This window comes from Schistocerca gregaria, chromosome 1 (assembly GCF_023897955.1).
Source record: "Schistocerca gregaria isolate iqSchGreg1 chromosome 1, iqSchGreg1.2, whole genome shotgun sequence".
NCBI lineage: Eukaryota > Metazoa > Arthropoda > Insecta > Orthoptera > Acrididae > Schistocerca > Schistocerca gregaria.
The window spans coordinates 217,731,750-217,757,460 of NC_064920.1; the positions used below are offsets into that span (position 1 = coordinate 217,731,750).

The 25,711-nt window shown below is 39.0% G+C and overlaps 1 protein-coding gene across 1 annotated transcript; it reads left to right on the forward strand.

The window, feature by feature from the left end:
- The first annotated feature begins 6,927 nt into the window (after positions 1-6,927).
- LOC126337254 (60S ribosomal protein L32) lies at positions 6,928-24,186 on the forward strand. Its single transcript, XM_050001452.1, has 4 exons — positions 6,928-7,499; positions 7,718-7,813; positions 21,742-21,894; positions 23,982-24,186. Exons 2-4 carry the CDS (start codon positions 7,721-7,723, stop codon positions 24,138-24,140), a joined length of 405 nt encoding a protein of 134 aa, XP_049857409.1. The 5' UTR covers positions 6,928-7,499; positions 7,718-7,720; the 3' UTR covers positions 24,141-24,186.
- Positions 24,187-25,711: the final 1,525 nt, after the last annotated feature.

Genomic DNA, 25,711 nt, shown 5'->3' on the forward strand with positions numbered 1-25,711 from the left:
CAAATAAATGGACATTACTGCCAGACACACATATGCAGTATGAATAGAAAAATATTATCATCAAGTATTCATATTTAGCAAAGCAAGAATACAGATTATCTTGCCACGTTTTCTCGATTTCGAAGTTCACTGACAGGCCACTTGGGTCGCCCCTGTCCGTCTCTGTTTCCTTATCATAACACGGACCTTGCAATTTGAGAAAAAAAGGAAGTATGTTGCTCCCTTCTACAGTGCTTGGTACAGATTAAACTGACGTTGAAGGTGGAAAATCCGTAGTCAGTTTAGACTACAACCAAGGGAGGAGTGGATACTTTGAATCAGATGTTTGTGTCATGTATAACAGCCAGAATAACAAGATCATGGGTGCTCCCGTTATTCTATCAACATCTTTGTATCGTAGGACTTAATTCGATCGTCATCTTTGGGCACAACAGGCCAGATAATAAAGGCAGGCAATGGCTGTTTCAAAAAAATAGCCATGGACCTTGCCGTTGGTGGGGAGGCTTGTGTGCCTCAATGATACAAAAAACTGTACCCTAGCTGCAACCACAACAGAGTGGTATCTGTTGAGAGGCCAGACAAATGTGTGGTTCCTGAAGAGGGGCAGCAAACTTTGCAGTAGTTGCAGGGGCAACAGTCTGGGTGATTGACTGATCTGGCCTTGTAACACTAACCAAAACAGCCTTCCTGTTGTGGTACTGCGAACGGCTGAAAGCAAGCGGAAACTACAGCCGTAATTTTTCTCGAGGATATGCAGCTCTACTGTAAGATCAAATGATGATGGCATTCTCTTGGGTAAAATATTCCGGAGGTAAAATAGTCCCCCATTCCGAGCTCCGGGAGGGGACTACTCAAGAGGATGTCGTTATCAGGAGAAAGAAAACGTGTTCTAGGGATTGGACAGTGGAATGTCAGATCCCTTAATCGGGCAGGTAGGTTAGAAAATTAAAAAAGGGAAATGGATAAGTTAAAGTTAGATATAGTGGGAATTAGTGAAGTTCGGTGGCAGGAGGAACAAGACTTTTGGTCAGGTGAATACAGGGTTATAAATACAAAATCAAATAGGGGTAATGCAGGAGTAGGTTTAGGCATGAATCCCACACCTACTACAGTAGCACAAGTTTATATGCCAACTAGCTCTGCAGATGATGAAGAAATTGATGAAATGTATGATGAGATAAAAGAAATTATTCAGGTAGTGAAGGGAGACGAAAATTTAATAGTCATAGGTGACTGGAATTCAACAGTAGGAAAAGGGAGAGAAGGAAACATAGTAGGAGAATATGGATTAGGGCATAACTTAATCATAGCTAATACTTGGTCCAAGAATCACGAAAGAAGGTTGTATACATGGAAGAACCCTGGAGATACTAGAAGGTTTCAGATAGATTATATAATGGTAAGACAGAGATTTAGGAACCAGTTTTAAATTGTAAGACATTTCCAGGGGCAGATGTGGAGTCTGAGCTCAATCTATTGGTTATGAACTATAGATTAAAACTGAAGAAACTGCAGAAAGGAGGGAATTTAAGGAAATAGGACCTGGATAAACTGAAAGAACCAGAGGTTGTACAGAGTTTCAAGGAGAGCATAAGGGAACAATTGACAGGAATTGGGGAAAGAAATACAGTAGAAGAAGAATGGGTAGCTTTGAGGGATGAAATAGTGAAGGCAGCAGAGGATCCAGTTAGTAAAAAGACGAAGGCTAGTAGAAATCCTGAGAGATACTGAATGTAATTCATGAAAGGAAAAAATACAAAAATGCAGAAAATGGAGCAGGCAAAAAGGAATAAAAACGTCTCAAAAATGAGATCCACAGGAAGTGCAAAATGGCTAAGCAGGGACGCCAGCGGACAAATGTAAGGATGTAGAAGCTTATCTCACTAGGGCTAAGATACTGCCTACAGGAAAATTAATCAGAACTTTGGAGAAAAAAGAACCACTTGCATGAATATCAAGAGCTCAGATGGAAACCCAGTTCTAAGCAAAGAAGGGAAAGCAAGAAGGTGGAAGGAGTATATAGAGGGTCTATACAGGGTAGATGTTCTTGAGGACAATATTATGGAAATGGAAGAGGATGTAGATGAAGATGAAATGGAAGATATGATACTGTGTGAAGAGTTTGACAGAGAACTGAAAGACCTAAGTCGAAAGAAGGGCCCGAGAGTAGAGAATATTCCATTAGAACTACTGACAGCCTTGGGAGAGCCAGCCCGGACAAAACTCTACCATCTGGTGAGCAAGATGTATGACACAGGCGAAATACCCTCATACTTCTAGAATAATATAATAATTCCAATCCCAAAGAAAGCAAGTGTTGACAGATTGAAAATTATCGAACTATCAGTTTAGTAAGTCACAGCTGCAAAATACTAACACGAATTACTTACAGACGAATGGAAAAAATAGTAGAAGCCGACCTCGGGGAAGATCAGTTTGGATTCCGTAGAAATGTTGGAACACGTGAGCCAATACTGACACTGCGACTTGTCTTAGAAGAAAGATTAAGGAAAGGCAAACGTACGTTTCTAGCATTTGTAGACTTAGAGAAAGCTTTTGACAATGTTGACTGGAATACTCTCTTTCAAATTCTGAAGGTGGCAGGGGTAAAATACAGGGAGCGAAAGGCTTTTTACAATTTGTACAGAAAGCAGATGGCAGTTATAAGAGCTGAGGGACCTGAAAGGGAAGCAGTGGTTGAGAAGGGAGTGAGACAGGGTTGTAGCCTATCCCTGATGCTATTCAATCTGTATATTGAGCAAGCAGTACAGGAAACTAAAGAAAGTTCGGAGTAGGCATTAAAATCCATGGAGAAGAAGTAAGAACTTTGAGGTTCGCCGATGACATTGTAATTCTGTCAGAGACAGCAAAGGATTTGCAAGAGCAGTTGAACGGAATGGACAGTGTCTTGAAAGGAGGGTAGAAGATGAACGTCAATAAAAGCAAAACGAGGATAATGGAATGTAGTCGAGTTAAGTCAGGTGATGCTGAGGCAATCGGATTCGGAAATAAGACACTTAAAGTAGTAAAGGAGTTTTGCTATTTGGGGAGCAGAATAACATGTTGGTCGAAGTAGAGAGGATATAAAATGTAGACTGGCAATGGCAAGGAAAGCGTTTTTGAAGAAGAGAAATTTGTTAACATCGAGTATTAATTTAAGTGTCAGGAAGTCGTTGCTGAAAGTGTTTGTATGGAGTGTAGCCATGTATGGAAGTGAAACATGGACAATAAATAGTGTAGACAAGAAGAGAATAGAAGCTTTTGAAATGAGGTGCTACAGAAGAATGCTGAAGATTAGATGGGTAGATCACATGTGGTGCTACAGAAGAATGCTGAAGATTAGATGTGTAGATCACATAACTAATGAGTAGGTATTGAATCGAATTTAGGAGAAGTGTAGTTTGTGGTACAACTTGACTAGAAGAAGGGATCGTTTGGTAGGACATGTTCTGAGGCATCAAGGGATCACCAATTTAGTACTGAAGGTCAGCGAGGAGGGTAAAAATCGTAGAGGGAGACGAAGAGATAAATACACTAAGCAGATTCAGAAGGTTGTAGACTGCAGTAGGTACTATGAGATGAAGAATCTTGTTCAGGATAGAGTAGCATGGAGTGCTGCATCAAACCAGTCTTAGGACTGAAGACCACAACAACAACAACATCACTAAATCTTATAAATACTCATCCTAAATAAACAGCAAAACGAAACAACCTTCTGAAAGATGTACAAATGCTTCTAGAAAATGGGGAACAGTTCATGGCCAATGTAAAGCTGAATATATCACGTATAAGGACGACAAAGAGATATTAGCAGAAAGACATTGTGCAACAGTTGTGGAAACATGTATGCAAAAAGCATTCTCTTCAGAACGTTATGCGTATGCATTTGACAGTAATGACCAGCAGATGGAAATTTGTTCTGATTGGAGATATTTATTGATGTAACCATTTTACTTATTTTTAACTCAAATAAATAATTAACGCAATCATAAGCTTTTTTACTTTAGTTTTTATCGTTTGGTTCGTTGAAAAACGATAATTATGTGGAGAAGACATTATGATGTAAATGCTATGGCGCACTCACTCATGTGAAATCAGGCGCCATGCCCACTGGAGAGTTACAGATAAATCATTTTTAATTGTAGTGCTTGTAAATAGACAAAGGGATTGCTTGGCTATGGGCTCAGAGATCAATCACTTAGAATCTATAAGTTTATGTCTTCAGTGATTTAAGATGGAATGAAAGCAAAAATTTAACGTTAGGGAAGGAGATGCCAGAATCATATTTATCATTAGACATCTAAGAAAAGGGCAGTGAATGCATGAAATACGTCACTTTTAAAATACTTGTTCAAATTGGGAAAAAATGGTCACATGGCATCGTAGGCCGGAAGGTCCCTTTTGGGAAAGTTCGGCCACCAAGTATAAGTCTTTTTCATTCGACATCACATTTCTTGGGTATTGTTTGTCTCTGTTGAAGCCTTACCAAGTTTGATTAACCCAAGAGACAGGACAAGTTCAGATAAAAATTGTACCATCCATCATCGGCTTGAAGAGAGAGAGACAATTGAATAGAATTTCACGAGCCAGAATTGCCGAATTGGTCAAGAAACTAATTACTTCCTGCAACATATATCTCATATAATGACGACGACATTGAAATTAAAGAAATTTTGGCTCTTGCAGAAGGGTAACAAAATCTTTCTTTTTTTGTACTACCTATGAGCGGAACAGGAAACGTATAAAATTACACTACATTAGTAAATAATGAAATAACACTTTTTCTCGTTATGACTATTTGGTTATAAAAACTGTATTAATACAATGCATAAATCTTTTATCTGTTAAATTCGTCTGTAATAATGTGAACATGGAATGTCAAACATTATTGTGAATAAATGAAATATTCAACACTATGTATCCTCTGTTACATACTGCACAGTGCCTTGTGGACTACAGATATGTATGTAGATAAATATGTTAAAAACACCGGTTGCTAATGTTTTCACTTTAGTGGCACAGAACGTGAAAAATTGTGAAATAAGAGATACTTAATTTGTAAAAATGATCTTTTAATACTATATTTTCCGTATCTACTGTACCATGGAACTTATTTAGGACATTGAGAGCACAGCCAAGCATCCTCCTCACCTCTGTTGTTGCTCTGTGTTTTTCTGCAACAGAGTTTGCAGTTCCTATTTGGAGGAATTCTGCAATATTAATCAGGTATGGCTCTTCATGAGACAAGTCGTGTAGCCACTGGGTTCCTAAGGTTAATTGCACTCAATAAGATCTTTCCACTCATGGGATTAGCACCTCCAAATGTAAGAAGACTTGTAGCACCTGGGATTGAAAGGAAAAAGCACAAAACAAATCGAAGGCATCCATTGTTTGGATCTCATGTGTGTCCATTACGACTATATCCAGAAAAAGTTTCTTCCTAACAACAGCACCAATTCCAGCTTCAGCAGAAGCCCACCAAACTGAGATGTGGAGAATTCTGGGCCAAAAGAGAAGCTGCCATCAGGCTGCCATCTCCAATACAGGACTTGGAAGACACTAAACAGATTGATAAATGGAGAGACAAAGTGCAAACTGAATTTGAAGTGCTGTATCAGTGATGACATGTTTTGTGAATATGGGGAAAGGTTGGACACCTGTTGGTTTCTGGTAATCTGAGTGAATGCTATCTCATGGAAGACCTGTTCGCAATGAATGACCATGCTATTCTTACTGCTGAACACTGGACTTCCAAAATGTGGGATTATCTCAATCATTAATATTAGAGTATAGATTTAGGATTAAATATAGTTCTTTGGACTCGGATAAAGAAAAACGGGAGTCACATAGCTGTGTCTCCTTCAGGTGAAGAGGAGTGATACATATTGCTTTATACGTCATCTTCTCTACTCTATCTGTGAAACTGTTCGCTTCTTGCTCCAATTCAAATAATAATCTACCTTGCTCCTCTTGGCCAGTCCTGTCACTCTATAATGGCTATTTCTTAGCACTGTATTATGTTGCTGTACTAATTAGAAACAGAAATACATAAACGTCTGAATAGTATATCCCATGCAAACAGCTATCACTATTCCAGTTTCTATCGCGCCAGACAGATCGATTTATTACAGCTCCACAGGAACTTGGTGTGAAACAAAGTTATTCTTGCTACCGAAGATGGAATGCATAGATATCACAATGCCTTCTCTTGCACTAATACCTAATTTCGGAACAACGGGTTGTGTCTGCATGTTGAATCAAGAATACTTGAGCACTGCAGAGACAAAAGAGGATTTTTTTTGCACTAAAAATGACGTTATAGTTAACTTTGTACTAAATATGACGTTATAGTCAACTCAGAAGTTCGACTTATTGTCTAACTGGAATAATTTTTATATTAGTCTATGAAAGACACCACAGGGAAACGGGTTGAGTTATTCTGGTCATAGTGTGAACTTTAATTCGCCAAGTGAACAGCCAGCAAAGTATAATGTGACCTAATGCGTTCGAAGTGTTATCAATTAGCAGGATTATAGGCAACAAAATTTTCTTTACATTTCGCAATTGACTTTGTAATCCCTCGGGTATGATGATGTGCAACAGTTTCTTATTAGAAATACGAAATAATTATTATTAACCCACATGTATTTACTTGTGTCAGAGAAGAGAGGCTTAATTTCATTGGTCAAGGCAGACAGACGGAGGCTTATGATAAACTTCTGGCTAGTGTTGCTAAAGCATGCAATCATTTGCAGTTTGAGGCAAATTAGTTTCCTAGAAAAAAGTGGCAAGAATCTCAAAGATGCTTTGCGGTATTTAGATTGGCTTGGCAATTAAATACTTTCGTCCTGTGGCCAAGCATAACTTAGAAAACTCAGACAATACATATGAACTTTTTGTATAGATTTCCAAGCAGCCAGCATTGCTATAAGAGAGTTTTGGAAAGAGGCCATTAGGTTAACACTGTTATATTCTAGCAGAACTTACAGAGAGCAATTATGTTATAGAACTATCTTACCTTTAGAACGCAGAATTCCAATCTTTAACATTTCTTGTGATATATTATAACACAATCATAAGAACAGCGAAAACATTCGATGTTCTTTTATTCTTTGATTTGTTTTGTGCATTCATAGGAACTTTCGTGCAGCATCATTTATCGGAGCATCAGAGGGCTATTTAGCATTAGTGGAATGGCATCGGTTTTCTTTTCATAACGAGAAGAATGTTTCAGTACTATAAGAACTGAAAGTTGTTATTTTTGTGTCAAAAAGAATGCAATAGAGACCTGTATCTTCGATCTACACAAAATGTTTCGTATTTACTATTTAGGACAAACAGATTTTGTTTCCACAGATGTGTTAAAAGGTCTATGAGCGTGGCTCAAAGATACTACTTGTTCGGTTCACCCATTTCCGTTTACGCCGCATGGGTAGTGTGTGTGGCGGATGAGAAGTTGGAGAGAAAAATAAGTGTACTTGGTGACAATAATTATATAGGTAAGATTAGTAAATGGAAATTTATAATATTACGATGTGTAGTTTATTGGGATGTATTAACTATTGTACTTCATTGTTAGCGGATTATTGTTCACGTGGTTACTTCATAACATACAGCCTGCGTTCCAGGATCGTCAATTAAACTCATGTTGAATATGTGATGTGTTTTGAGGCCTTCCGCGTTAAGATCATTTGTAAATATAGTAATTTATTTGCAGATAATGGCGATTCGACCAGTGTATAGACCAACTATTGTCAAGAAGAGGACGAAACACTTCATTCGTCATCAGAGCGATCGCTACAAGAAGCTTAAGGTAAAGTGGTGTGTGTGTGTGTTTTTATAGTACTATTGTGGCATTGATCAATGTTATCATGGTTTGCCTTTTTTTTTAATGAGGGATTTTTGCTAGATTAATTTGTATTATGCTCAGAGGTCTAGGTGAGGTGGCTGAAGAGTTGATGAACGTGACATAATGACTTCTTTTGAGGAAAATATGTTGTTATATAGCTTTGGTGCTAGAATGTTTTCAGTGGAATATAAAAGATCGTGTTATAGATAACTTACTTTGTAGTTGAACTGAGTGGTCGCTAGGTCTATAATTAGGGTCAATTCCAGGATGTTGTTTCCAAATATCAGCTTCAATCCATGATGTGAGTTTGATGGGAAGGATGTAAGCAGCCTGTTATTGATTGTTGCCTATGTTTGTCTTAGTTACTCCACTGTTCATTATGCATATTATGTTTTCCAAGTTTTTGGTTAAGCAGGAACCTAAGAGCACAGCTGAAATTGCTTGAAATGACATAGGCAGCACTCATCTTAATGATCCCAATTCTCGTAAATATTTTTCAGTTTTCCTTTCTGAATATCATTTCATGATTTATTGTTTTGGTATCACACTGTCTGCTTTAACTTTGTAACTCAATTCAACTTGTCAGTTCATTATTTCATGTAATTTTTCTATGAGGTGTGTAATGTGATTTGTTTTAGGATTTTTTTTATTGCTGTGTGTAATTGAGGTATGTAGCTCATATCCACTTATTGATTCCATGTTTTGTGATTTTTGGCTGTAGCTTGTTTCTTATATATTCGTATTGGGCCTTCTGTGATTCTGAGGTTCTTACAGCATGGTAGTTTCTCCCTGAACAGAACTCCATTTTCCCACAGTATTCCTGCTGATTTATATGGTTATTTTTAAGAATTTCGTGATCACATTTCAATCACCATGGATATGTTTATAATTATTGGTCACTATTTTGTCTTAAGCCTTTGGGTCCGGTACATTATTGGTCAAACCTGACGAATGAAATTGTATGCTAGAATCTATCCTAAAAGGCCCTCAACATTGCACAAGCTTTCTGCATTCTGGAGTTAGCTCTATCTACATAGTTACTAATGTTTACAGTCTTCTCTATGTGCCCTTCAACCACTAATTGTTTTCCAGTTATAACCCCCTCTGTAAAATTCTGTCCTTGCTGTATGCGCTCTTTATGTAAAAAGTGTTCATAATTAGAATGAAAATGGCCAATACCCCTTATAATGGTGATGGTGTACATACTTTGACATTCCAGATGTGCCTAATTGTAAACATAGTGCCCGAATGGTTGCATATTGCTGATAGATTGGTGATTTGTTGATAATTTCACTAGCCAGAGCTGTCAGGTTAAATCATATTCTTCACAAACATTGTAGTCTACAGTGTCTTCAGTTGAATGTGACTTCAGTGGAATGTGATTTGTTGTATCAGTAACTGTACAACTATTTTTGTTAGTAGCTAGATTCGTAATGGAAAAAAGATATTCGTATGATGTAGGCTGTAAATTTAAAGTAATAGTACATACAGAATATGGAAACAGCAGCTGAGTGGCATTATGGCTGTCCACCAACAGAAAGAAACATTCACATTTGGTTGATTAGCAAAGAAGAACAGAAAAATATGAAGAAATAATGTGCAAATGGATGATTGAATGCAAAATGACCATAACCAGGTGATGACGTACTGAAGTGGATTAAGAGACACTGTCAAAGTGGAATTAATACAAAAATTATTAGAATACATGCTTGTAAGCATGTCCTACTGTGGACACTTTTAAAGGTGGAGTTGGTTGGTGCTACAAGTTTATGAAGTATCATGGACTTGGCATTTGAACCAAAATCTCAGAAAATGGCACTATAGTATGAATAGAAAAATATTACCCTTCCATCATTTTCACTATTCAACATGGAAAGAAAACCAGTCTGGAACTAAGGCAAATAGTAAATATGGACGAAACTCCTCTGGCATTTGATGTCAAGTAACAGAACTGTAGTTATGAAAGGTGCTAAAACTGTAACTATAAAAACAAGTGGACATGAAAGAATGCACGACACTGGTGTCCTTTCATGTTGTGCTGACATTACTTAACTTAGTCCAATGATAATTTTGAAGTGCAAAACAATGCCGAAACCTTAAAAACTGCCAGGTGTTGTTCATATACATGAAAAGGGTTGGGTGGATGAGACTGGTATGAAATTATTGAAGAAGAGTTCCCTTGTGCCAGATTAGTTTAGTAGTTACTTGAAAAAATTTATGAAAGAGAAATTGAGACTGGGAAATAGTATTGCGGGTTATTCTTGTAGTACTTAATTCACAATTGCAACATTTAAACTGTATATGAGATAAGAATGGAACAAATGGATGATGGGTGGAACACTTGAGTTCATGCTGCAGGGAACTCCAAACAAACCAACCAACAAACAAATGTCAGTAGATAAAACAGTCATGGTCTAGAGTGAGAGAACATTGTTAAATCTTTCAAAAAATGTGGCATAAGTATTGCTCTTGATTACAGTCAAGACACACATCTTGTGTGTGAAGAGGAATAAGAGGTCAGATGATGTTTTAAAGGTCAGTTAGGTTATATAAGCTCACATTTTTTTAGTCTGTCTTTGCAAGCTAATAACAAAAATCGTAAAAATGTTGTTTTTAAGTAAATTGCTTAAACATTAATATGCTTCTTACATGCTATAAAATACCGTAATTGGGATATTTTGGCAAGCAGGGATTGTGTGTGTAAGCCTCTTAAGTTTTCTAAATTTGTTTGCTGATGGCAGGTGTGCCATAGACCAACTTACAAATTATGCTATGTATTGCAGTGGAATGTGGCTAAAAAACAGTACGGACAAGAAACTGGAGCCTTTTGAAATATTCTCAGATTTCTGAAAATTGGCTGGATAGGTAGATCAAACAGCTGAGGACACCTTGTCCTGCAGCTGGACTAAAAGAAGACATAGGTAAAGGCCCATCTTGGAGCATCATGGAATAGTTAACATGTTTTAGAGGGAAGTAGTAGAGGTAGAAATTTTAAATAGAAATAGGTTCTAATGGATGTAGTTTGCGGTAATTATGTAGGTATGTTTAGTCTCGGGGAAAGTGAGAAACTCTACTCGCCTAGGTTTTCTATGTGTAAAAACTGGTGATAACTGGCATTTAGAGCCAAAGTGATGTATAACCATCACCCCCCCCCCCCCCCAAAGAAAAATTCTTTGTTGTGACACAGATATGTAGTGCAGCCATAGGTCTAGCTTAGGTTGGGAGATTACAGTGAAACCCAGAAGATTGATTTGAACATATTGTTTAATTACAAAATTACCACTATCCTGAGCCATGAAACCATATGCAGCAGTATACAATTATTATAATGTTCACAGAACATATCCTTTGATAGGACTCAAAAAATCGTCGTCCTTCCAGTACTTTGTAGCTAAAGAAGTTGTTGCTCCACCTCGTTAATAAAAGTGAGAAATGGTTAATCCACATTAAAAGAGGAAAAAATTCCTCACACATTGGCAGCTTGATACACTTGAATCAATCTCTAGTATCTATCACCATAACTTTGTCCTTGAATGTTAAATTTTCAGGAACATCAGTTTTGCTCTTCCGTTCTTATATTGGAATGTCTTCAGCAGCAATTGATATACTGCAGCCACTCTTTGGAAACTGGTTAAAACTGGTGATAAGTGGCGTATAGAGCTAAAGTTCAGTTGGTGGAGCACTTGCCCACGAAAGGCAAAGGTCCTGAGTTGAGAGTCTCGGTCTGGCACACAGTTTTAATCCGCCAGGAAGTTTCATATCAGCGCACACTCCGCTGCAGAGTGAAAAATCTCATTCTGAAGGTTAATATTGTTGTTTTACAGAACTACAGGCAGCAACAAACACATGCATATTTTTCAATTTTTCACATCATTGAATGTATGCATATAATTGTTCTTCCTCTTTGGATACATAGGAATCGTTAGCTCCATGCAAGAACTCTTCCTTAGTTTTGATAATGCCACACCTTTAGACAGTTCGAAATCATATTTCTTCTCCATGTCGGAAGTATTTGTTTTAAGATTGTCATAGACATCATGTGTGATGATTATCTTTCAATGTCTACAGGCCATAACTCTGCAACAAGTAAAGTTGATGACTTTGACACTTCAGTGAACAAACAACTGTGCTTTGAACACTTTGTCGTTCATACACTCTGTGATTGCAATGTCGAATCATGTGAACAAAGGCACATGCAGTCTCATTTCTGATTCTTTTGTTGCACCTTCCAGTACTGCTACAAGGGAAGTAGTTATTGACTACGATCTGTGTGGCAACCACTTGAATAGATTACCATTTACTGATTCACAAGACAAAAAAATTATAGCCTCTGTGAATTAAAAAGTACACACATCAGAAACCCACTCACATATTAGGAATTACATAAAAACTGGATTTCAGTGTGCAATATGTTTAATGTTTTTCTTTAAAATTGGGCTTCTTAAAGCAAAGTTAGTTAAAACCAGGGGAAAACACCATTCTTATGGGAATTTCACTGGGACCGTCCGAAATATTCATTACAAGCAAGATTCTTTGTAAGCGGGTTAATTAATGTGGGGTTTTATGGTATTTAAAAATTGGTATTACGCAGGTTTTGTTCAGGGTCAGAATTGTAACTTTTTATGGCTACTTACAAGTAGCCATTTGTCTTTCACAGTATCAAAAATACTTAATAAGCCCCATTACAAAATATTGTAGGGCACCCTTAGTCCAAGCTGTCTGCATTGGTCGTGTGTTGAGGTGTGCTCGCTTGTGTGACTGACTGAATAGTGTGTGTTTCTCTTTCTTTAAGTTATGGACAGGGCTACAATGATAAACAGCATGCAGTATTCTGCAGTGGGCTATAATGCGATGACAGGTATTACATTTTTACAGGTGTATGAGTTGATTTGCTACGGAATAAGTGCCACATTTGTGGTGAAGGTATGAAGTTAACCAAAGTTGCAGCGTCTCAGGCCACAAATGAATGTGTGTCATTGTTGCCATGAAATTTTTTGCAGTTTATTTGGAGGTCTTTTCTTTGTGATAGTAAGCAGTATAGTATGTGTGTTTAATTTCTGTTAAATTTTTTTCAGATTCATTTGTGTGTTTGTATTGTTGTCCTGCCTCCAGTGTTGGGGCCTAGAATAGATCCATATCCTTTCCTTGTCAATCACTGAGAGGTGACTTAATAGGAGTCTTTTTGTTGAGTAAAGTTTTTTACTGTGGTCTTATGACTGTTCTTTGGATCTTATCACTTTTGTGATGCTTTTCACCCTCACATTTTTTGGCTTTTTAAAGTCTGGTTCTCTTTTTCGGTTTTACCTCCACTTTACAAATTTAACCAAAGTGTAGGCTGTTTGGGGAAGGGTGCCTTACTGTGGTGCATTACCTCTCCATTGTGCACTGTTATGTTTGGAATCTACTAATAAAGTGGAGCTACCTTTGGTAGCCACTGTGTGTGTGTGTGTGGGAGGGGGGGGGGGGGGTCATGTACCCTCAGTGTAGTATCCCTCTGGTAATGCAGAGATTGCACTGCCAATGTTTGATCTGTGATCTTGTCAGCCAAGGAGTAGGTGCCTGTCGTCATGCCAACACGAATGTCAGGAACAGAGATTTTATTGCAGAAGTTTACAGTCCTATGGCATTTGTCATTGACCATGCCTCGTGGAGAAATGGAAATGGACAGCCATGCAAGTTGAGATCATGATACATGAACTGACATGACGTGACGGACAGTGTGAATACACCCTGACATGACGGTGCCGTGACGTGACAGTACCATGACAGGAAGTGTGTGTTGGACCGATGGTGTCTCTTTTGCTTCAACAAAGCCATTGTTTTTTGTTGGGAATGTCAAAGATCAGTTTGGGGAAGTTGCAGCAATAGAGGATGAGAAATGGATCTTCACTGATAAAACATCCCATGCCAACCAATCAGGCATATCAGGCGTGTGTCAAGTTACCAGTCATCATTTCTCCTCATAACAAGCTCAGTAGAATTCAAGGTGTTATCTTCCTTTGGGACCTAACGGTACAAATTGCCGAAGAGCTGCATACTAATCTGGCGTGGCATGGAGTCCATTTTGTTCGCCACATCTAGAAGGGACCCAAGGATAATAGTGGACACTGGAGCTTTTATCGTAGCCTCTGACGGCAACATTGTCTGAGAAGGTTTAGGTCATGGTTTACAGGTGTGATGCCAGGCCTTACTTTCCTCCTCGATGAGAAGCTTTGTACCGAAGATTCGGGCATGTCCTCTCGCTGTTCTGATGAGCCTATATGTAGGGCATATGGACAGGTGTCCCATGGGGGCAGCCCTTATGACCAACACCCTCAGTGTCAATTGTATGGACCCGCACCCTCCTCGTTTACTGTAATGCTCAGTGTTCAAGAGGGAGAAGAAATTTTAGAGTCTAAAATGCTTAAATGCTTGTCTTAAAAGATACAAGGGAAAAGATTGAATGACTTCATCCGATTAATACTGCCTCCAATTTTCCAACTGTCTTGTCACAGTCCACCTGTCGTATAAGGTCTCGCACTACACCTCCTGGCCCTGGTTGTATTCCAGGGCCTGCCCAAGGTTGGGGAAGGGAACATCAGGTCCCTCATCCCTACAGTGATAGCACCCATGCTTCACACACCATCGGTGTGGCCAGAGATGTCTAGTCCTCTTCTGGCCTTGGGGATGAGGACACCTGACGAGGTGCCCCCTTCTCAAAACAAAGACCAGCAGCCACAGACTGTGGGCTGAAGAAGGGTATGGTCCTCTTGCCTCCCGGAAGGTAAAATGGGGAAAAATTCACAGAAATCGAAGTCTCATATGGATGAGCCAATTACTGAGGCTTCAGATGTCACTGTCCATTCCTGCAGCAGTTGAGCCTATGCAAGTGGACAGTGGATCACACGATCAGGTGGACCACGATCTGGTGGCAAGTAATTATACCCAACTTTTCTGTTTGCCACTTTATCAGACAAGACTCCAATGCTCCTTCAATGGAGCTATAATAGCTGCTATCGCCATTCGACCAAACTCAGCCATTTAATGGCTACTTATTGGTAATTGCCATAGCGTTTCAGGAAACATGTTTTACAGCAACACACCTCCCTGCTCTGAAAAAACTTCCAACCCTACTGTATTAATCATGTTAATGTTGAGGGAATGTTCGGTGGGGTTTATACACCATATGCTATTTTCATTGAGCAGGTGCACTACACTCGAGGCTGTGGCTGTTAGTGTTTACCAGTCAATTTGAATGACAATGCGTAATATTTATCCACCCCTAGATGGACCTTCCCAATATCATGGGCTCTTTAAGTGGCACAGCTCCCTGCATCCTTCCTCTTATTGGGCGACTTAAATGCCCATAATCCTCTTTGGGGCCGTGACACTGTCTCAGAGTCCAAGTACTAGAACACCTCATGTCAGAATTGGACGTCTTATATACTCAACACTGGAGCTGCAACCCATTTCAGGGTGGCTCACGTAACGTTTCCAGCTGTTGATCTCAGTGTGCAGTCCAAGTATGTTATCGCTGATTCAGTGATGTGTCCATGTCTTATCTTTGTGACAGCGATCATTTTTCCTGTAATTCTCTCCCTCCTCACTCGCAGACATCTAGAACATTCTCCATATTGGTCTCTTTCGGAATCTGATTGGCAGGCTCTCTCCTCTGCAACCACGTTTGCAGCAAGTTGTGTGGAAAATATCGACATATTGGTACAGGACACTGATGGTTCTATTACTCATACTGCAGCAGCAATAATACCCTACTCTTCCAGCTCGTACTGACAACTGCTGGTGCCAGGGTGGTCTGAAGATAGTCATAGCTATCAGGGAATGCCACAGGGCACTTAGGCGATGCCACACCCAACTGCCCCGAGTATGGACTAAACTCTGTTGCATTTGCAGCCATCCACAGCAGCTCCAGGCATCCTTGTCAATGGTAACATCTGCACTGATCCCATAGTACTTGCCGAATGTTTTGTGACACACTTCACTGAAGTGTCTATTTGCTATAATTAACATCCTCATTTCCTAACCTGGAAACATCTTGAGTGCCACACACTATCTTTCCACGCACACAGCTCTCTATCATATAATTCCCATTTCATGAATGGGAGCTTCGCAGTTCTTTGGCAGTGTCACGATACAGCCCGTGGAGCCAGCAAAGTCCACAAGCAAATGCTCAAACATCTTCGTGCCGACAGTAAGAAACATATACTCGGGTTTTTTAATTGCATTTGGCTGGAGCGAGTATTTCCCTCTCCTTTTAACTAACTACTGGCCAATTCAATCTCTGATGAATGGGCTGTGTAAGCTATTTGAAAGAGTGGTCAACTCCTGTCTTTGTTTGTGCCTTGAAGCTCATGGTTGCCACAAGTTCTGGATATCGGGGAATTTCAAATGTGTCAGGGAAATGTCAAGAAAATTTGAAAAAAAAATAGTGCAGAAAATGTTGTCTTTGTCTCAGTAGATTTGTTTATGAAGCCTTGCATTGATGCTGACTGGGTGCAACTTCACTACTTCCTCGTTCTTACTGCTTCTCTCCTCCCTACCCTCAGCTTGCAGTCAGTGCTGCCACTACTTCTTGCCACTAGCCTAACAGCTGTTGATCAGAGGAAGGGGGGCATGAGGAATGGTTTGTTTGGCTCTGATTCTGAGAGACTGTTGATGCTGTGGCCAGAGATAGTGTGTGTGAGTTGTCTGAAGGATTGTGTACATGCTCTCATTTTCTGACAAAGGCTGAAAATTTAGTTGTGAGAGTGTGGGTGTCTTTTCTACATGCCTGTCTGCAGCTCTGCAATAATTTTTATAGTGAGTTGCTACCTCTCATTAGTTCTGATTCTCAGGCTACTTGGGCAAGTTATCTGTAGCATGAATCACTCTGTGGTCTCATTTCATCAACATGGTGTCTGTAACACATGAATAGCTGGCCACACGAGTGAACTCCTGTAATGGGCCAAAACTGCAGGCCATTTCTGCCGATCTGAAGCCCATTGTTTCCCTCTAATGTTCAAGCCCTGCCTGGTGGATTTAGTCTCACTGATCTACCTGCAGGCCAGATCTGTTTGTATGGGCATTTTATTTATTCTAGTACATTTTGGCTCCTCAAAAGTGGTTTATATTTTAGAAAGTATGAACGATAAGAAGAAAATCGTGGCCGTCGCTGCCGGTTTGTATGCTATGTATTCATATATTTCTTGAAAGAAAAATTACGCAATACCTGTAAAATAACGGACATAACAAAATGGCTAACAACTGACAATCAATATAGCAGAACCAACTTTTGATTGGTGGTCACCCAGATTGTTGATTTACACAACTCTTCCCCTGCCTTATAGTTCTTTCAAGACACCTACATTTTTCTGGGGCTATTTCTGAAATCAGTGAAGGTATTTTAAATCTGTCTTGTGACTCTAACAAAATTTGTATTTTTGTCACCAAGTGTGTGTCGTTTTATTACAATAAAATAAGTGATCTTAATGAAACACATGTACCAAGTGGATTGCTCTCTCCGGCTAAAGCAGTTCATGACAAAATATGTTGATATTAGTACTTACGCCAGAAGGCTTATATCACAATTTCAAAACAGCTTTCAGGCTTTCTGATCCACCTTGGATCACCTGGTTTGCTTGGAGCTCACAGTGCGCACTGCTTTTGGCATTGCCAACGTCTGCTTCCCATCCTGTCTACATTGCGTGAGATGTCTTTCTAGGGCAGTTTACCCAGTTTTATCCGGAAATTTCTCTCTCCAATTTTTTTTTTTTCGGGTCCAGATAGATTAGATTCTCAGCAACCACTATGTACAGGAAACTAGAGTCCTTCAGGGGTTGGTTGTGAGCGTAATGCTTTTTATCGCCATCAGCGGTACCATAAATGCAGTGGGCCACACAATCTAACTGTCACTGTATGTGAATAATCTTTGCCTGTACAATGCCTCTGCATCACTGTGCACTGCTAAGTGCCAACTTCAGGGGGCTGTCAGTCAGTGATTGGGCCCTGAATCATGGCTATCAATTTTCTTCAGTAAAATCATAAGTCAACTCTGGACTGTGCACCCGCACGCAAAAAATTATCTTGGTGACAAGTTACATGAAGTAGTTGAAAGTGTCCAATTCTGAAGTATTTTATTTGACTTCAAGCTAACTTGGCTGCCGCACATCTGCCAGCTTAAGTCAACTTGCATGAAGAAACTGATATGTCACTTCTCATGGGGCACAGACCACTCAGTTGTTCTGAGATTTTACAAAGCACTGATTTTATCCCACTTGGACTGTGGATGTGTTGCCTATGTGTCGGCAGCACTGTCTGTATTGAGCCTGCAGGGCCCTGTTCACCATACTGGTGTGCGGTTGGCAGTGGGGCCCTTATGTACAAGCTGACAGCCTTCTGGTGGAAGCAGGTGCCACCACCACTGCAGGTTAGACAACAGCAGCTTCCAGCAATTTATGCAGACACCACCTGTCAGATGCCTACCCACCCAACTGTTCCCCAACCAGCAGTTCACACTGTTTGCGCATTTCCCAAAACTGGGAAGACTACGCGGGATCATACTCGATATTCTACTGAAGGACCACCAACAGCCTCCATTAGGCTGTGTTCTTAGACCTCCCTCTGGAACCCTCCCTTCCAGGTGGGCTGTATCCTGTCCTGTGATACCGTTGGACCTCTATTGTAACCCCAGAGGATGCTGATGCTACCCTTCTCAGATACCTTTACTTTTGAATCCTCCGCGATTATTCTAATTCAGTATCCATCTACACAGACTGAAAATAAACGGCAGGGTCAGTTACACTTTTGCACATGCAACGGGACACGAGAAGCACTCTCTGCTGAGTACCTGCTGTGTATACGCTAAAGAGTTGGTTGCCATCCCTCAGGCTTTTTGGTACGTCGAATCCCAGGTCAGGACAGAACTTTCTGATATGTAGCGATTCAATGAGTTGATTAAAATGCGTAACCCTGTGCTGTCCTGAAAATCTTGTGGTTACCAACATCCAGGACGTACTGACTGACCTCTACAACTGTGGAAAGACAGTGACCTTCATCTGGAGCCCAAGCCACATTAGCACTCCAGGAAATGAATTTGGCGACTGTTTAGCTAAAGATGCATCTACAGGAGATAAAATTGACGTTGGTGTACTGGGCATGTACTTAAGATTACATTGCTTTCAATATTTTGAGGCTGTGGGAATTGGAGTGGCAGGCTACTGTGACCTAAAACAAGATGAGAGTGATTAAAGGGTCCACTAAGGTGTGGCATACATCAACCCAGGCTTCTCAGAAATATGCCATTGATTGTTGTGACAACACATCGACCACATGACTCACCCACGAATTCCTTCTGCACCAGGAGGATCCTCATTGCAGCTGCAGTGTCCACTGATGATAGCTCATTTTCTTGTTGACTGCACCCTGCTGACCAATCTGCAGCACAGTTTCAGCTTGCCTACCTCACCGAGCGAGGTGACAGTGGTTAGAATACTGGACTCGCATTTGTGAGGACAACTGTTCAAACCCACATCTGGCCATCCTGATTTAGGTTTTCTGTGGTTTCCCTAAATTGCTTCAGGACTTCTTTGCCCATCCTTTCCTAATCCCATGAGACCAATGACCTCATCGTTTGATCCCCTCCCCTAAATCAACCAACCAACCCGCCTTAGTACATCAGATTCTTGTGGATGATGTGACACTGAGTGTTAAATTTCCTGAGGGAGAGCAGATTTTACTCTAATGTATAATACTCTTCCACTTCAGTGTTAGTGGTGGGGGCGTGGGCCTCCCCCCTGTGGCAGGTACTCACAAAGTGACCGTAGGTTACTTTCGTCCCCTCACCTTGCTGTGCCTTTACACTCTTGTGCAATATGGTGTATGGCTGGGTTACCTATCATGTTACAACTACCATCAAACCCTTTTAAACTTTTTGACCTGCTTCACAGTTTGAGCAGTGAAGTCTACCCCACCCCTTTTTATTTTATATTTTTTTCCATATCTACCATAAGTAGGAACTGAATAGTTTAATCCCTTAAACACACAATCTTGTAGTATCCTTTTCTGTATTTGTGTATGCTATGGATTGAAGATTTCTCTTGCTAAATTTTTGCATTAAGTATTCGTTTTGAAGTGTCTTTAATATTAGAAATGTCTTATTTTGTGTATCTCTGCACAAAGCCACCTAAATCCCATTGTTCCATTAGTTTCAGGTTCTTTTTACAATTAAATACATATTTTATTATTTGTCAGTTTAATGTGGATGACATGGTCGCCAGATTGTATAAGAATGTAATGGCAGTGTCCACCATCTTGATGTTGTCATGGGTCAAAGCTTGAGGGGTTTATTGGTAGTTACAACTTAAATGTGGAAAGTTTTTATATTGTTGGCTGGTGGATGGGGCTAAATGTAAAAAAAGCAAGAAATATTTTAAACATACCACTGTGAAAACATTAGTTTACTGTTTCTCTCTCAAAAGTTTGCAATTCAATCTGCAAAGGTGATTGTGGCTTGCTCCCCTCTTCCCCTGAAGTCTTACTTATGATTACTATGTGATCTGTAGCATAGTCCAAGGCTGATAATTTGGTTAATGGTTGGTTGGGTGGGCCTACAAGTGTGTCAAATAAGTTATTACAGCTTGAGTTGTAGCCTGCCAAATTTTTACATCTGTCATAACAGCAATTTGCCTCTTTTGAACACTCTTCATCGTAAAACCTAAGACTGCAAGATAAATTCAGGAAATGTGTAATAGGTGGTCCCAAGTATGAGAGCATTTTGATGCATATTATATATAGGTGTCAAAAATAAATTTAGAAAATTTCAAAAGGGTCTACTACATAACGTTTACGTGGTAAGTCTAGAATAGGGCCAGAGGCATAACTTCACGTTTCATGCAAGAATATTGTCAGTGCATGCCGTGAGGTGTGTTGGGAATAAAAGGTGTCAGCTGTTTGTGTTATCCAGCCAATGAGAGAGCAGCAGGCAGGTGACGGAGCAGCTGGCAGATGACATGTTTTGAAGTAATGCATTTGGAACAAAGTGTGAAACATTGTTGTAAATTAGGATTATAAATTTAATTGGTCTTTGAGTCACAGCTTTTTAAACTGTGGTAGCATCGCAAACCAACAACCTGTGATACATTTTTAAAAAAGCAGTGAAATATTTCTCTATTTATTGCTATGCAATCAATCTGTGCAGCACACTGAGCGAGCGAATCAGTTTTTTAGTTAAATCATGGGAGAAGGTAGGGGGATCAGTGTTGCTGAACCTGTATATTATAAATATTGATCCACTTCTCTTCTCTCATGATTTAATTAAGGAACATTGATCCAATTACTCGATGTGCTTGTGCGTATCGATTGCATAGTCATTTCAAAACATCATTTGATACCTTTTTAGTTTGCATTGAAACCATGAAGCAAGCACCGATATGAGGTCGGCGTGCGAAAATAAATCACTTAAATCGGCCCACAGAAAAGCTGCAAATAAGACAGTGGTTTCAAAATTCTGCACTAGAAATACATTGCCTCTCTTCTTGCCTCTCATTGGTCGTGTAAAAGAATCACCCCATTGCCTAAACGAAGTGACGTATTGCCAACCTATGTGCAGTAGATAAACACTGCTGCTGGCCCTGAAGTAGACTTTTAGCCCTTTTACCCAGTCCACTTTCCTTTGCTACTTATTGGGTTGAAAATTCACAGTGTAAGTGCATAGATATAGGAAAGTGATCTATTGTACATTCTCATCGCTGAAAGTTGTGAAATGTAGCACATTAATTTTTTTCATGAAGTTTCAGAAACGTGAGCTTTTTTATCTATGAAATTGGTTATTATGTACAATTAGTTCAAAGCATCCCCTACTTTTATATGGTGTTGATTGCAAGGGCGTGTGTTCAGTGTACTCTTCATACTTTTTTCAGAGGTCATGGCGTAAACCAAAGGGAATTGACAACAGAGTGCGCCGTAGGTTTAAGGGCCAGTACCTTATGCCATCCATTGGTTATGGTAGCAGTCGTAAGACAAAGCATATGCTACCAACAGGATTCCGCAAGGTTTTGGTACATAATGTCAGGGTAAGTTATAAACAGTGTATTCATTCATAATTGCTTTCACTTTGTTTTTGAAACGTGTAAACTACTGATAGCTTTGTTTTGGCTGTTCCATGTGTCTAATTCGGTATGCAAAATGTTCAACATGCCATTTATATGAAAGTGGAGTTTGTTAGAAGTAAGCTGAATATTTTTGTAGGTTTTTTAGAAGTAAAAACTTGATGCAGCTGAATTTGTATTGAAATGCCAGTATAAACTCAATCATGTTATCATGGAGATTGAAAACCAGAAAAAGGCAGTGTTTACTGAACACCAGTGAAGTTTAAAGAAGTAAAAACTGGAGCTATATTGATTGATGATTGTTTGACTGACAAATGGTGGCAACCATAAGTACATGAAATAATTGAGGCAGTAGAACAAAGAGAATGAACTACAAATTTTCATTTTCTTTGAGTTGTCAGTATGCTTGTAGGTAAAGGGTGTGTTACTGAATGCCTGTAATTTTGTGGTTGATGCTACAAATTTTCATTCTCAATGAGTGTAAAACAAGTAATTGTGTGGAAGCGTATTGTAACTAGCATCTTGTGAAAATGATTTGTCAGGGGAAATCTAGAGGAAGTTTGGATGGAAACTAATTAAGACACTTCCCCTAAAGAAAAACAAGGTTAAATAATGGTTGTACCTTGTAGTAGTGCTTGGAGAATGGACAGGAATGGAGGAAAGTATATGAAAGCCCAAAAAGTAACTATGTGGAAGAATGTAAGATCTATGAAAGCTGTAAAGTTTAGAGTATGGAAGCAGACTTTAAAATTGCAGAAAAAGGAAGAAAACTAATTGGGTTAACATGTATAGGTCAAATTTAGATGCCTCAAGAGTTATGGATTGACACTTCTGTATAATAAAATCATGCAGTTCTGAGAGTTGCTCACAAACCTAGGGAGAATGTGCCATCTGTGGGAGAGAGAAATTTTTAACTAAGTTTTGTCTGCAGACAGAACCTTTTGTGACAGGAAGCCTCTGAAATGCTAGTATGATCTATAACAGTCAAGTTGGTATAATTGTACCAAGAGTTTTTTGTTAAGAGTGTTACATTTGTAATCTGGCGGAAATGGAGTTGAAATAAAACCACTATGAAGAACCAGTTGTACAGAAATGTATTCTGTTTCACCTACCCTAAAAAATAAAAACTGAGATGGTAGTTTAAACTCCATAATACAGGTAAAGCTATTTTGTTGCATAGAAAAGTTGTATAGTCAGCATAAGGGTCATTTGTGATTTTAAGGTTTTGCTTATTGTGTGACTGTTTTGGTGTGTAAATTCAAGGTTTTTCACTACTACATTGAATGATTAATTGCTGTATTTTATGCTGTTTTGAAACCACACGTTTCAGTAGTTTTGTCCAAATTGACAGACTTAGGAAGCTTCTTGCCTATATATAACAACCTAGGTTAACTTGTGAAAAAATGGTGTACACCATTATTTGGTATGTGTAAAAATATTTCAAGTGTCAATTAGTACCTGATTGACATATTTTTCTACAAATTTGAATAAAATTAGATGGCCATTATTGACATAGTGACTGGCAGAAGTAAGGCTGTGAGAATGGGGCATGAATCGTGCTTGCGTAGCTCAGATGGTAGCGCACTTGCCCGCGAAAGGCAAAGGTCCCGAGTGCAAGTCTCGGTCCGGCACACAGTTTTAATCCTCCAGGAAGTTTCACTATCAGTTTGAGTTTTATATTGAGAGCTCCCAGATATTGCTTTGACTTATCAAACTAACAGATTAGAAGTTCAAACAGCTCATGTTCTTTTTTTTTTAATTTTTCTAGAAAAAACTGCAGGAAGATATTGTGAATCAGGCAAAGGATGCTCCAATAATTTTGACCATAGAGCCTTTGGTTTACTTGCCATAATTGATTGATGTTCCACTCATTTGTAACTTGGTACTGATAACTAGGAGTACATTCTTGTCAATCCAAGCAAAGAATATTATTCAAAGTCATATTAATTTTTCTTGTCATTTTCTATATCTTTTAAGAAATTTTATTCCTGGTAAGACTTTGTTGGACTGTATTATTTTGGAGTAATTGATATCTACTTTTCTCTTAATAGGAACTGGAAGTCTTGATGATGCAGAACCGCAAATTTTGTGCTGAAATTGCACATGCGGTTTCTTCAAAGAAACGTAAAGCTATTGTGGAGCGGGCACAGCAGCTATCCATCAGAGTGACCAATGCTAATGCCCGCTTACGCAGTGAAGAAAATGAATAATGTGACTTATCATTGTAATAAAATAAAATTCTCAAATATTTTATAACTTGTTCAGATAAATTCTTTAATGTTACCTCCCACTCACCTTTGGTTTTGTTTACAGTATTGAATAACTACTATGTTTTTTCATATCTGATCTGTTAAGAAAAGTGTCTAAACTTCACCAGATTTTTTCCATCGAATTACTTGTAAAAGAGAATTGATTAACTTGTTTGCTGGTGTTAGCACACAGAGCCACAAGAATTGTATTTTGCTTTATAATTGCAAATGGCATACATGCAAATTTCTTAGAGGGATCATTCCTTTGAAAAGATCGCTTTGTTAAAAATCTGTAGTAACATAAATACTTAAAGTATCTCTAGATATTTTTGTTACAGGACTGCAATCTGTAACGTTTCCCTAAAACAGTATAGACACCTGAACAGTACACTTGCAAAGCAAATAGACCATGATTTCAAAGATCTGAGGTTGTAACAAATCCACATCTTCGGTCGCATTATGTTAGCAGCTAAAGTTAATACATTTGGCTAGTTTGGCACTAAAAGCTGTCACTTGTCTGCCAGCACCAATATGATTATCTCTATTGTCTGATTTTAATGACTTATTTCATATTATCTCCTGCCTCTTTTGTCATGTGTGAACTGTCTGCTGTTGCCAAATGTCTTTTAACAGTGTCAGTGAAATTGCAGTGTTAGAGTAGTGCAGCGTTTGTGTAAAGCACAGACTCACACCGAGTCTATTTTTTGACACAGACCATTAAGCTGCCACCAGGTGTAACAGTCATAAATATATTCTATTTGTGGTAGTCTACTCCCTTTGAGTAGTTTAAATGAGTACAGTTAAGCACTGTGGTCTTTTTGGGATGACTTGCTTTACATTTTAGTTCGTAATATGTATAGCAATCTTAGGTAAGATGTGATGTTATCCCTGGTGTTTATAAAGGCCCTTATTTTCCTCATACATGAAAATTATGGTGAACCGTTCATTTCCTTTGAATTGGGAATGGAGAAAAGCTTTCCTTCAAGGTGTCATTTGCAACTTCAGAAATGTTATTTTGATTGTGTGGATATGTTGACTAGATGTCATGAAACCAATGCTATTATATTTAACCACAACTATTGATGATAAAATGTCAGTGAAGTACAAGGAAATAATTTTTTAAATACTTTGTGTGGAGTATATTTTGATATATTACTCTTGCATTGTCAAATTTATGATATACTGTAGTATTGTTCTGGATTTTCTTAACTATTGCGTTCACTGTAGTCGTGGTTGAACAACCAGTGTTATGTAATTGCTGAATCTCTGCAGTTGATTTTGACAAGTTTGTGTAGTAAATTGCACTGTGGTGTAATTCGTCATGCAACATTCTCATATTTTGAAATAAAATATCCCAGTGACTGCTGCTAGTGAGCTGTTTGCTGTGTATTAAAAATAGCAGGTACAAACATTGAAAAAAGTTTTGTGTTAACCCAGTTCCCAGAACTCCTGATGATAGATGTTGGCTGTGGATATTGTATCAAAGACAGTCCCTTTGACTGTTCAGCAGAGATGTCACTAAATCTGCCCAA

Bases quoted from the DNA above. Each gene is read 5' to 3' on its own strand.
- LOC126337254 (XM_050001452.1), top strand. From the start codon at position 7,721: ATGGCGATTCGACCAGTGTATAGACCAACTATTGTCAAGAAGAGGACG. The intron at 7,814-21,741 runs GTAAAGTGGTGT...TACTTTTTTCAG, and splicing joins ATCGCTACAAGAAGCTTAAG to AGGTCATGGCGTAAACCAAA. The intron at 21,895-23,981 runs GTAAGTTATAAA...TTCTCTTAATAG, and splicing joins TTTTGGTACATAATGTCAGG to GAACTGGAAGTCTTGATGAT.